The 12,877-nt window shown below is 42.8% G+C and overlaps 1 protein-coding gene across 1 annotated transcript; it reads right to left on the reverse strand.

The window, feature by feature from the left end:
- Window positions 1-368: 368 nt before the first annotated feature.
- Window positions 369-9,601, reverse strand: sh3yl1 (SH3 and SYLF domain containing 1). The gene is given in 11 exon segments (XM_071479641.1): window positions 369-1,723; window positions 1,854-1,870; window positions 2,825-2,872; window positions 2,874-2,932; window positions 3,504-3,648; window positions 3,787-3,915; window positions 4,552-4,664; window positions 4,867-4,931; window positions 6,399-6,512; window positions 7,057-7,167; window positions 9,405-9,601. Coding segments are annotated over 11 exon segments (1,170 nt in total). The 5' UTR covers window positions 9,565-9,601; the 3' UTR covers window positions 369-1,514.
- Between the last annotated feature and the right edge of the window lie 3,276 nt (window positions 9,602-12,877).

Genomic DNA, 12,877 nt, shown 5'->3' on the forward strand with positions numbered 1-12,877 from the left:
TGTGTTGGACAGAGCCAGGCTGGCTGGTTCCCTCTGTTCCAGGTCTGTAAGTAAAAGTAAAAGTATCATCAGAAAACTGAACTCGATTCATCAAAAGTAAAAGTATTCATGATGCAGGAGCATGGTCCCTGTCAGCGGCACCTTACTGCGCCACTTTTAACTATGCATCACTCTGCCCTCTGCTGGCAGAGAGCGGTAACTACAGAAGCAGTGACACTGAAGGGGCCCGGGACAAAAGGCCCCTGGATCAGAGTCAAAGTTTAGTGATGGACAGTCAATTAAGACAGATATTTCTTGTTATTGTTTTCAGAATTTTTTAGGATGAATTTCTTTGACAAAATGGACAAAATATTCATAAATGCCAGAAATAGTTTCATATAGATTTATTTATTATCCTCATACAGAATCTGATTTATGTAAAAACAGTCCCAAAAACACCACGATTATTTTAATCATACTAAACTGACAAAATAATCCTACTGTTGGCTTAAAAAATCTTTTTCATTATATATAAACTATGAACAGAGATAAGTGTCAGAATATAATTAATAATTAACACCACCCACATCCTATTTACATTTTAAAGGTAGAGACATTGACAGATCCCAAACGTTAATCTTTAAATACTGAGCACACAGTGAAGAAAAAGTCTGTACTTGAAAGTTTAATGCGTCTGCTAAATTGAAGACCCCTCCCCCCAAGTTTTTTCAAAGTAAAACTACCTGCATCTGCTTAAAAAAGTGCTTTCACCGGTGACAGCGCAATTTTATTTTGGTAATAAATGGAGACAAACTTTTTGTCTGTTTGTTTTCGTCAGTTTTAATCTGAAAGGAAAAGACAGCAAAGTGGTGTTTGATATTTTGGGTAAAATTCTGTAGTAAACCCACCATTACCATCACTGATGACTTCCAACACTCCAGCACAGTTCAATATTAATTGGTTGGTTCAGACATCATTATTATTATTACTATTATATAATTTTCTTTATTCATTCATTTAAATTGGTGGATTATGAGACCTTCCAAGTGCTGAATTCAGGGTCTGGAACCTTGAAACCTTGCTACTATTTTCTGTTAAAAGCTACAGAAGCTCTAAGCTAAACTTTCTTGGAAATGTATAAATTACAAAACAGTAATTACTGCTGCAACTATTGACTGTTTTCATTATCATTTAATCTGCTGATTATTTTCTCAATAGATCGATTCATGGTTTTGTCTAAGAAACATCAGAAAACAGCAAGAAATATCTGAGAGTATCCCAGAGCACAGGAAGTTGACTTCTTAAATGTCTTGTTTTCACAAAACATCTGGAGGTTTCGGTTGGAAAAAGATACTGCAACGGTTCAACTGATTCTGAAAGTAGTTGCAGATTAACAGTCCATTCATCGACAAATTGTTGCAGCTCTAAAATGAAGCATTACCCAAACCTGTAATATTTTTACTCTTGATCCCTCCTGCTTCCCGTAGAGAATGTTGTTTAGCTGCAGTCCCTCCAAAGACAACCAGGGTGGAGCATCAGTACGAAACAAAGTTGGCGGGGAAGATCCCGACCCGCCCGTCGTCCAGTTGTCCCTCCCACCAGTCGTACTGGGACTCAGTCTTGGTGATAACAGTGATTCGGTCGCCGGGGACAAAGCTCAGGTCGCCGGGCTGCTGCCCTGTGAATGGGTGGGTCGCCGTGACAACCAGCTGTCCACTGGCTCCGCCCACTGACGCTCCCCCACCTAGGAGGAAAAAAAAAAAAGTATTTTAAATGAAACCAATTAAAAACAATACTTGTACTGTAGCAGTGATTTGATCAAACCACATGCTAAATTATTATAATGTAATATGGCATATAAAGTATTATCACACCATAGTCCTGAGAGTTTCTTTTGGCAAACTGACCTGGAACAGAAAGAAAACATCAGTTTAGAGCTGGACCAGAACTCTGAGAACTGTGAACACTAGAGGGAGCTGCAGCCTCGAAAGTGACTCCACTCACAACACTGAGAGATGAACACAGGACGAATCTGCCCAGTTAATGCACAGGTCACACACACACAGGGTTATTAATGGGTCGGCTGTTGATATTGGCTGCTTCATCAAGGTTACAAGTTAATAACAGACCTGAGTACACACACACACACACACACACACACACACAGACACATTAACTTTCATCCTCACATCCAACATGTGTGTGAAATGAAAACACTGACCTCATCATCTGTCATCAATCAAAGGAGAAGGATGTGGTAAAGGATGTAGGGAATATGGGAGGTGGTGAGGGAGTAATGAAAGAAATAAGGAAAAGAATTGAGGCAGGAAGTGAAGAAGGAAACAAGGTGGTAAAAGAGAGACAAGGAAGAGAAGAAAAAGTGGAGGCAAAGAAGTAAAAGAAAGAGGAAAGGGAGGAAAGGAGGAGATGGAAAAAGAGACAAAGAAGGAAAGAAGACAGTGAGGATGTCGTGGTGGTGGAATGTAGGAGGTAAAGTAGGAAAGATAAGTATGAAAAGGAGGAATAGGAGGTAAGGAGGGAATGTAGGGATAGTGAAGGAAAGAAGGTAAAATGTAAAAATAAAAAAAAAAAAGAAATGAGGTAGTAGTGAAGGAAAATAAGAGAAGAAGAAAGAGGAGACAAAGAAGGAATAAAGGAAAAAAGAAGGCAGTGAGGGAGACTGTCGTGACGGGGAGGAGATGCAGGAAACTCACCTGAGGACTCAGATTTATAGACAGAGAGGCTTGGATAGAGCACGTGTTTGCCTCCTGTGCCTGATCGCGCACCTGAAAACACACAGATCATTGCACACTGTTTCATCAGACATTACAAATATCATAAAAACAAGTTGTTTTTCAGTGAAGGTTTCACCAGTGTCGGCTGCTGGTCTCTGGTAGCTGGTTGCTGGTCTCTGCTGAGGCGGCGCTGGAGGTCTGGATGGAGGACCAGACGACTGCTGAGAGAGAAACAAAGAGATTTCAGGACCAACTACAATAATACGATGAAAACTACTACAACTACAATAAATACCTGAGAAAGCCTGAAGGAAATGCACAAAATGTAAACTGAAATTTCTGAACAGATGTCAAAAAGTAGTGGAAGTTTCCGTGATCAACATCTGGTGAAAGCATTTAAAGTGTGAATGAAGTCTGTAACTGAAAACAAGCTGAGAGAGTTTCCTCCATAAACTTTCATTGTAAATATATCCAGGAAAAAAGCTAAATACATTAAAAAAATGTTAAAAAGGATGAAAAAAGCTGAATGGAGCCATAACAGTGGTGAATGAGCAAAATATTTTAATATTGTAAAGTGCAAAAAATTAGAACAATTAAGAGTGAAAAGTGTATGGGCTCAAATTAGGGTCAAAATGATTCTGAGCTTATAAAGTGATGATCACAAATAATTCCAATGTTTATAGTTGTAAATCAACCTTCGTAAACCACAATGACCTTTGACCTTTAACGACCAAAATCTAATCAGTTCATCCTTGAGTCCCAGTGAATGGGATACATGAGGTCGCTTACCTTTGGACGCATGTTCTTGTTGGTCCAGTCTGTGGTGTAGGCCTCAGTGTAGTCGTCCAGGATGTGGTAAAGGTCGTAGCACTCTGACGGCGGCTCCACATCACCGTTCAAAATGGCTGACGCACGGATTTCCTGGGAGTAAAACCTGCAAACATGCACATGAAAATACTCACTACAGCAGATAATTTATGATCCAACAAACAACAATAAACAGACTCAATGATATTTGGATGGTTTTGAGTTCAAACGTGGAGACAGGCAGGTAGACCGCCGTCCTACGCACTTGCGGTTGGTGTCTTTGCGTTCGATCAGGTAGGATCCCTCCAGTGAAATACCAGCAAACAAACCTCTGGACCTGCAGTAGGTGAAAACCGCTGCAGTGCTACGCAGAGCCACATCTGCCTCCACATTCCTGGGAACAGAGAGAGGGTCATTATCTGCGTGGTGTTCCACAGGGCAGAATCCTGGGTCCTCAAAAATACCACTATTACAGACAAACACTGAAGAGCACGGGTGTAGAAGCACGTCAATGACAGAACAAGCCTGTGGCACAAATGCGTAAGTGTAGTTGTATATGCGCTGAATGACGCTGCAGTTTTCTGTTTATACTCTAAGATTAATGGTTCGTTGCAACTCAGTCATTCAGCTGGAACAGACAGAATGACTGCCATTCTGGCAGTGATGTCACCATTTACCTGTTGGTCAAATACCTGACCACGCCCACACACACCTGCCAACACGCGCCAAAACCTGTCAAACTACCCTGAAACAACACTGACCTGATAATTCTAAAATTAACATCAAACACATCAATCACATTAACCTCAAAAGTAAATCACATCTGCTTTTGTAGCTGCCACTGAGCTTTAACAGAGGCTGAATGAGTTTGTGTTTCTGCTCCAGGCCTCGAAACACAAACAACTGTCATTAAACGTCTCATAAATCTCACGGCATAATAAAATATTAAAACCTAAACTATAATTTAAATCCAAACTAAAGATTAAATGCAATTAAGAGTCAGACAGAGAGTGAGTGTGCAGGTCCTCACCTGCCCATAGGTCCCACGGCGACTGTGACGTTCCCGCCCAGCGTCAGGTTCCCGCCCTTGGTGAACGCCTCAATGGCCCTGCGCTGGTTCAGGATGATCACCAGGTCTGACACCTGAGAGGGGTTTGATAGGTGGAAGCTTTTAGAGGAAACTCTTCCATGCTGGTGCATTCAAGACAATCTGACATCTGAGGTCTGACGGTCACCTGATGGAAACTGGTGCATTCACAATCTTTGAACTAAAACAAAAACAATTCGCTGCAACACATAACACGGTGTGAAAAGTGCGATGTGAACGTTATATTTCTTCACCCACCTCCACCCCGATCTCAAAGCCTCCTCCCAGACCAGCAATGCCGATGGCAGAAGGTGCGGACCAACCTAAACACACAAAAACACACAAGAGAAAAAAGACATGTTAATGAAGGATTTAGTTTGGAGATGACAGATGGATGTTTGATTTATTTTGAAGTTATAAATAAGAACACACAAAGGAATAGTCTTATTATATAGTAATAGTTATATTAAGGGTTAAAAGCAGCCAGATGTATCCTGTATGTGTCAAAGGTCAAGATCAGTGTATTTTCTTCTTTTCTACAGAGGTAGGACGTGTCCGCATACATGAGAAAAAATCTCAACATCAGCTTTTTGTTGAGATTTCGCTTCTCATGAATAAAGATTTATAATGTGTTTAATCTGGGATTATTCAGAGAGCAGACCTGCAACAATTCGCCAATTAATCCTTCAGTTAATCGACTTTATATTGATCTCCAACTATTGTGATCTTTGATTGTGTCATTTTTCATGCAAAATGCCAAAAGTGATGGTTCCAGCTTGTTGCTTCTCCCTCATAGAAAATCTTATATCGTTTGATGTCACATTCGACTCCACAACATTGTGATGGACATTTTTTAAATAGAACAAACCACTGTTCTGGATAATAATCAACAAATCCAAGGCTTCCTTCTTCATTTCACTTCTCTCATGTTTCCTTCCATACTTCTTTTTCTCTACTTACTCCTTTTCTGACAGTCCGCTGAAATCTCACTGAAAATCGAATGAAAGCTTGACAGTAAAACAACCTTTTGGCTGTGAAACCAAAATTTCATTCATTGTTTCCAGATTCACTGAACTGTGACTTTGGTCCAAAAGCCCAGAAAATCAACAATGAGTCTGCAGAGCGGCGGAGGCGTCAGCAGCAGCCCAGCGCGGCCCGTGTGATCCTCACTGGGTTTTAGCCCGACAACGATCTCTGACACCCACTGTGGAAATGTGACAGCCGCCACTACCGGACGAGGGAATTAACATCTGCGACTGAACACACAACACATCAGATGACTGCTGCTCATGATGCTGCAGGGAGATCTGAGGGCGTGAGTCTGTTTGTTACCACGGCAAAGAAAAATGTCACAAACTGTCCTGAAAAACAAAAAGGTCACTGTGGGACTCATGAAGATCCGAACCTGCAGACGAAGCAGCGAATCTTACTGAGCCCTGAGCTCGCTGTGCTGCCGGTCAGCAGGATTTAAAAGGGATTCCTGCACAGACAGACAGGCAGACAGACAGGCAGACAGACAGGCAGACAGACAGGCAGACAGGCAGACAGACAGACAGACAGACAGACAGACAGACAGGCAGACAGGCAGACAGACAGGCAGACAGGCAGACAGACAGACAGGCAGGCAGACAGGCAGGCAGACAGGCAGGCAGACAGACAGGCAGACAGGCAGACAGACAGACAGACAGACAGACAGGCAGACAGGCAGACAGGCAGGCAGGCAGACAGGCAGGCAGACAGGCAGACAGACAGGCAGGCAGACAGGCAGGCAGACAGGCAGAGGGTCTTACGTCTGTCGGACAGCCTGGCGATGACGATGCCGCTGCCCCCCCTGGCTGTGATCATGAAGCCGGCCTTGATGACGGAGATGATGGCCAGACCCTCGGCCTTCGCTATCACATGAGCTGCGACACACAAACACACATTTCACTGAATACACACCTTCAAATAAACATTACACACAATTTCATCCTCACGTCACTTCACATCCTTTTCTTACTTCTCTCTTCTTCCCTTCACTTGTTGTCCTCCCTCGGCGAAGCCCACAGAACGTTAGCTTAGCATAAAGACTAGAGACAGGAGGAAACTGCTTTTTCCCAGAATGTTGAATTTTCCTTTTAAGATTTTCTTGATCACACATGTGCTGAAAAAATCATTTCTGGGTGTTTATTTCTTTCTTTTTTATTCTATTTTATTTCAGTTTTGAACTTTAATTTACCTGAAATTTATTTACCTGAATTTCTATTTACTCAATTTCTAGCTTTGTTTTGAAAGCTGCTGTAGATGTAAACTGTATTATTATTGTACTATTCAGCCCATTTCTTCACTGTTCCTTCCCTTCTTCCTCTCCTATCATCCCTTCCTTCCTTAAAGGGCTTGATAACCTTAATATTTCAGCATTTCTAACAGACAGTGTGAAGAAGGACGGGACAGTTTGCCTTCTCTTACGGGGGATGAGTTTGTCCGGTCCGTTCCTGTTGGAGATTTCAGTGAAGTCTCGCAGGATCTTGGCGGCTTTCTTGGCCTCTGACTTCAGATTGGACGGGATGGGGTTACTCACTGCAAACACAAATTAAATGGTTGGTTAACGCATCAACGGCCCATTCAGGGTTTCTCTGGAAAACTCTGAGATTTGACCCTTCCTGCTGATATTCAGTCACACCCCCGTCAATGAGCTCTTTGTTTGCCTCATTTCATCTCATCTTATCTACATCTGAACTCACACAAGCTGAGCAAACTTCAACAACTTTCAGCTTCTTGTTTTCAAAAAACAGATTTATCTTGATTGATCATTTAGTCTTTAAAAAAAGAAAAAACAAAGAAAAGAAAACATCCACTTTAGTTTCCAAAGGTCAAAGGTCTGTTGTGCTGAATTGAGTAGAGATAATCAATTAATAATGTAGGTATTTATTTTTCAGGGTTTTCAGCTTCTCCAATGAGAAATTGTCTTTTCTCTGTTTTCTTTCAGACTTGGAGAAACTGATGAATATTTTTCTAGCTTCTGACATTTCATCGACTTCATGATCAATTATTAAAATCAAAAATAAAACTGTTGGTTAGTAAATCTTGGCTCGTTCGACAGGTGCACGGCTCCAACTTAAGACTTAAGACCAAGTGATGTTTTCTTGTTTTGTCTGACCAACAGCTGAAAACCTAAAGATATTTCATTTTCAATAATAAATGACAAAGCAGCAAATTTGTACATTTAAATAGATAGAACTGGAAATTCTTTGGTATTTTTGCTTTAAAAATGATTTAACTGATTAATTTTCTAATCAATTTAGTGACTAATCGGTGCAGAGGTATTTTAGATTCTTGCTTGTTCATCTCAGTCAGCTCCACCCAGTCTCCATCCCTCGATGCCCAAACTGGATTTTTTTTGTACAACAACAAGAGTATATATGCACTCACTCATCTTCATTTTATTTGGGCGTTTTATGAAATTTTGCGTCATGAATGTGACTATGGTATCTGTGCTGTAGCCGCAGGCCACGGTGGAGTTCCTCTGATGATTCACGCCGCTAAAGGCGAGCTTTGTCAGTGTGTTGCAGCTCAGCTGAGGATGAGACGTTCAGGCCGCGGTGTGTCGTTGTCTCATGCGTCAGGAATGTGCTGGCTGCAGCAGGAGGCATGTTGGCAAACTGGTCTCCGCTGCCTCAATCTGCTGTCACTGTTTCAGGACAGTGGCAGGAATCTAAAGGCCAGGATCCGTGGTTTTCACCCAAAAAGAGGTTCTGTTTTCACTCACGTCATTATTTCTTTGTTGGTTTAAAGCTGCACCAGCGACTCTGTGAGGGTTAGTTTGGCTGAAAAATTAAAATGCTGGCCTGATGAAAAGTCAAAGTTAATGTTTCAGTTCATCCCAGAGGGAGCATGAATGTCTGAACCACCTCATCACAATCCATCCGACAGTGGCTGAAATATTTCAGCAGAACATCAACCTCATGGTGGGGCTGGAGGATGAGGAGGATCTGATGGACTTTGACAAGTGTCTAGTTATGTTTTATGGTTAATTTGTCTCTGAGAAGTTCCCACTGGTCTGTGACGAGGGTCTACGCAGGTTCTAGTCACCTCTCTTTTAGGTTCCATTCATTTGTGGATTGGTTCTAGTGGCCAATCACATTGCACATATACGTTTATATCTATCTGTGCTGAGTTTCTCTGTTCCTTGAGGATGATGTAGCCATCACACTGTGACGCGATGCAGTGCTGTGACTCAGTCATGTATCAGCTGATGAGCTGATCGACAGGTGATAGTGATCTGAAGATAAATGTGAATGGAGGAAGAGTTGAATGGTTCCTGAGCTCATTAAGGCCGTTTTAATCACATTTCCTTCCCAGCAGCAGCTGACTCTCCCAGCAGACCCTGCCCCGACTGGACCTGAATCAATGGCATCATCTCTGTCGCCATGACAACGCCTCACAACCTCACCCTGGGCCAATTACTGATTAACCAATCAAAGGCCCCGAGCCCAAACTCAATCAGAGCAGAGCTGATTAACCTCTGATGAGAGCTCGTTAACACTGAGGAGCGTTACCGTGACAACCTCTTTGTAGACCAGTAGACTCCTGTCACACGGGAGGAGTCAGAAAGACCACGAGAAGCTAAAAGCTCACCGGTGAAAACCATAGACCACGACGTCTACAACGTCCTCAAAGACCACCAGCACACAGAAGCCGAGAAGCCCTCAGATACTATCAGAACCTCCCTGTAGTTGACTGGAACCCCTGGTAGATCAATATAGACTTCTTACAGAACAAAAGTAGATGAGTGGAAACCAAAAGGCCACTAGAACCTCTTAGAAGAACCTTCAGCGAGTTGTTCCACCGCTGTACAGGTGAAAAGCAGGTGAATCCTGACGCTGGAAGACTGAGACAGGTGAGACAGGTGAGACAGGTGAGACAGGTGAGACAGGAGAGAACATGAAGACAGCGGGGGACAGACACAGAACCCATCCGTCCTTCAACACAACACCACTCACGCTCTCACTGGGAACTTACTTGTCTCTCTTTGTTCCTTTCGTTCCTTTCCTGCGGGTGTTTACCTGCGCACAGGTGAGCTGCGGGAGCTGCTCGTCTCTCTGCACTTCCCTTCCCACTCACCTGATTCTCGCGATAACTCCGCGCGGCCGGATTCCCCACACTTCACCTGGAAATAACAACGAACCGCGGACACCTGGGAAGGTGGGGGCGAGTGGGCGGAGTCACTCGCCTGTCACTGACTGACGTGGACGAGCAGACTGAGAGGTGTCGTCAGGGAGACAGTCGCCGTGGAGACAGCCCTGAGAGGGGTGTTTGTCAGGTGGGCGCGCTCCCGTGTGTGAGTGTGGCTGGGCAAGGCGCGTTCATGAGGTGGGACTTGTTTTCTCTGAATTTAGCCTCTCAGGCAGGTTTAGGTTGTATTTGTCTTTATTTTTGTTAGTCTTGTAATGTTACTGCTCCGTGCACACACCTCACCTCCTTCCGTGTTTGAACCCGAAGCCTCTGATTGGTGGAGCTTCCCGGGATGCCTGCGAGTCTGCGCTCAGGGATTGAATATTGATTTATTTAATGTTGCTGCTGATAAGTTGCGTCTGAACAAAATCATTCAATATGATTTTAAATGCTTAAAAATGTAATAAGATTTATTTTTAAATGTTATACTTTAGACAGTGATTCCTGCAAGGCAGACATCTGCTACTCCACATTCCCATTGAGGACATGTTCTACATCTCTTCATCAGTCAGTGTTTGCATAGAAAGATTTATAGTTTTTTATATTTGCTGTGCAGCTTTTTATCTCATGTTTTTTGTGGCATATTTTGTTTTAGCTTCCTTTTCTTCAATTTTTCTTATTCTTTCTTATATTTATTTAAAATCTGAATATACAAATTGTTATTTGTTAGGAAATCCAATAAAATATTCAAGATTCATTTAAAAAATATTAGTTGTCCCAACATGACACAGTGACTGAGCCAACAACAAGGACATTTCTTATCAGATGCTCCATCACTGTGAAAAATGTATAATTACTGAATATTATGGGAGCAGTGGCTGATGGTAGATGCAAAGGTGAGACTGAGCAGTTTGAACCACTTTAGGACACCATCATGTTAACAGCTTGCACCAACAACACCAATAGATGCTGCTTTTTGAACAGTGCCTTTGTAAATCACCTCCATCACCATGGTGCATTTTAACAGGATGCACGATGAGCCTCACCCACTTGGCAGCATAACCACGTTCTCAGACAGCTAGCATCAATCTTGGAACCGAGGCAAACCACCACAAATAGTTTCCCACAAAAACTGGCAGGAAATGCCCTCATCACACTACCTGTACCAGCAGGAGCTCCAGAGCGCCGGGTAACATCAAAGGATGCAAACCTTCTGCTTTTACTGGGGACTGGAAAAAGGACATGGACTTGTGTTGCCCCAGATATTGTGGTTACAACAGTGCAGCCAGACGTGGCCTCTCTCTACAGCAGCCAAGCTGGAATACACTGTGAGTTTGACAGAACCATGGAAAGATGATGTTGAAGCTTATGAGAGGAAAAAGACCAAATACTTCGAACTGGCAACTGAGGCTGCCCAGAACAGCTGGGAGAGGTGGGACGCATGGGATTAATTGCTACATAGATTAATCAATGAATTGCTCCCTTCAATAAGCAATCAAGTCCTTGTCAAATCAGCAGAATAAAACAGAAATGGGCTTTAGATTTAAAGGAAAGACATCAGCCAATGCAAGATGGAGACCAGAGGGTATGGAACTGGGACACCCAACCAGTCCTCCAACCTGAACAACCAGACAAGTCGTTTTTTCTGCAAAAAGCAAATGGAAAATGTATGTTTTCACATGTAAATGTTGATATTTAGTCAGATTTCTGAAAACGACATGTGCATGGACAGACAGCAGGACTCAGATCAGTTCAGGAATGTCCAGAATGTCCAATAGATCCAGACTTTCCTCTCTCACTGCTGTTTATTCAGAAAGAGAGATGCTGAAAACCTTCCCATGTTTGGCCACAGTCAGGACGGCAGTCATTTTCTCACAGTTAACGTGATAATGTTACGTTTTATTATGAATCCCTCTGCAGGGAAATAAGCTGCTCTCCTAGGGGAGGTCAGAGGTCAGGAGCCAGCAGACCCAGGGGAATGAGTTTCTTTAATAACTGCAGAGCAGCCATATCAAACAAACACTGTTATTTGTTTCTTCATGCAGCCTTCTTCACATGATTCCTTCAAAACAGAACATGTGGAGGCACTGAATGTTTAATTAGAATAATAGCAGTAATCATGATAATGGCTGCAAGAAGCAAGTCAGGAACCTCAGAGCAGAGTTAACATTTACAACATTTAGAGTCAGTTCAGTGACGTGAGGTTCATTTAGTGCAGAGAACAGTTAATGTAGAGGCTGCGGTGTATTAGAGACCAGTGGTGGGAAGACTTACTTAAGCAGAACTGTGCGATATCTGTACTTTAGCATAAATCTCAGAGGAGCATATTGTACTTTACTGTATTCATCGATCAGAACTTTGTTTTTTCTTCTTTCCTCTCCCATGAATCATCTGATGACTCCTCAGATTTATCTGGGGACCCTTTGGAGGAGCCTGACCCCTAGGTTGGGACCCACTAGACTGAACTAACCAGCTGCCTGTAGTGGTTGAAACAGCTCCACCTGGGGCATCAACAGCAGTAAAATGCTACTAATGCACTGGTGCGTTCATGTTCATTTACCGGTCACTGGGGACCAGTACTTTTTGCTGATAATACTTACTAGTATTTCACATTGTTGTATTGGTACTTTTACTTATTTAAAGGTTTTGAGTAGTTCTTCCACCACAGTTAAAAACTCATTAATTACTTTCAGATTTACACTAAATTATTTATTACATCTGGAGCCACCAGTCCATCCGTCACAGCACTGCTGGCTGCTGACATTCAGCTAATGACGCCAGAATGAACAGTTGTGACAATTCCATTTGTCTCAGAGAGAACCAGAGTGGAGCCCATTGCCTCAAGAAAAACAGTATCTGGTCACATCATCTCTAACGCTATCTTTCCATGTCACAACCTATAAGCTTTTTACAGCCCATCAGGCTAAAGTTCAAACTGTGGGTTAATTATTTGGCTCCGTTTCAGGCGGAGCAGTGGTGTGGATGTCTGAGGATGATGCTGACCAGGCTGAAGGAGGGTCTTCCAGCTGTCAGTCTGGTATTCATAATTCTCGCGCCACCAGGAGCAGACTGGCTTTTATGAGCCTTAACCTCCAAACCTGCTCTTATCTCATCT

The sequence above is a fragment of the Trachinotus anak genome, unplaced genomic scaffold, assembly GCF_046630095.1.
Source record: "Trachinotus anak isolate AG129_WGS33_773 ecotype Australia unplaced genomic scaffold, CSIRO_AGI_Tana_v1 ptg000006l, whole genome shotgun sequence".
NCBI classification, from domain to species: Eukaryota; Metazoa; Chordata; class Actinopteri; order Carangiformes; family Carangidae; genus Trachinotus; species Trachinotus anak.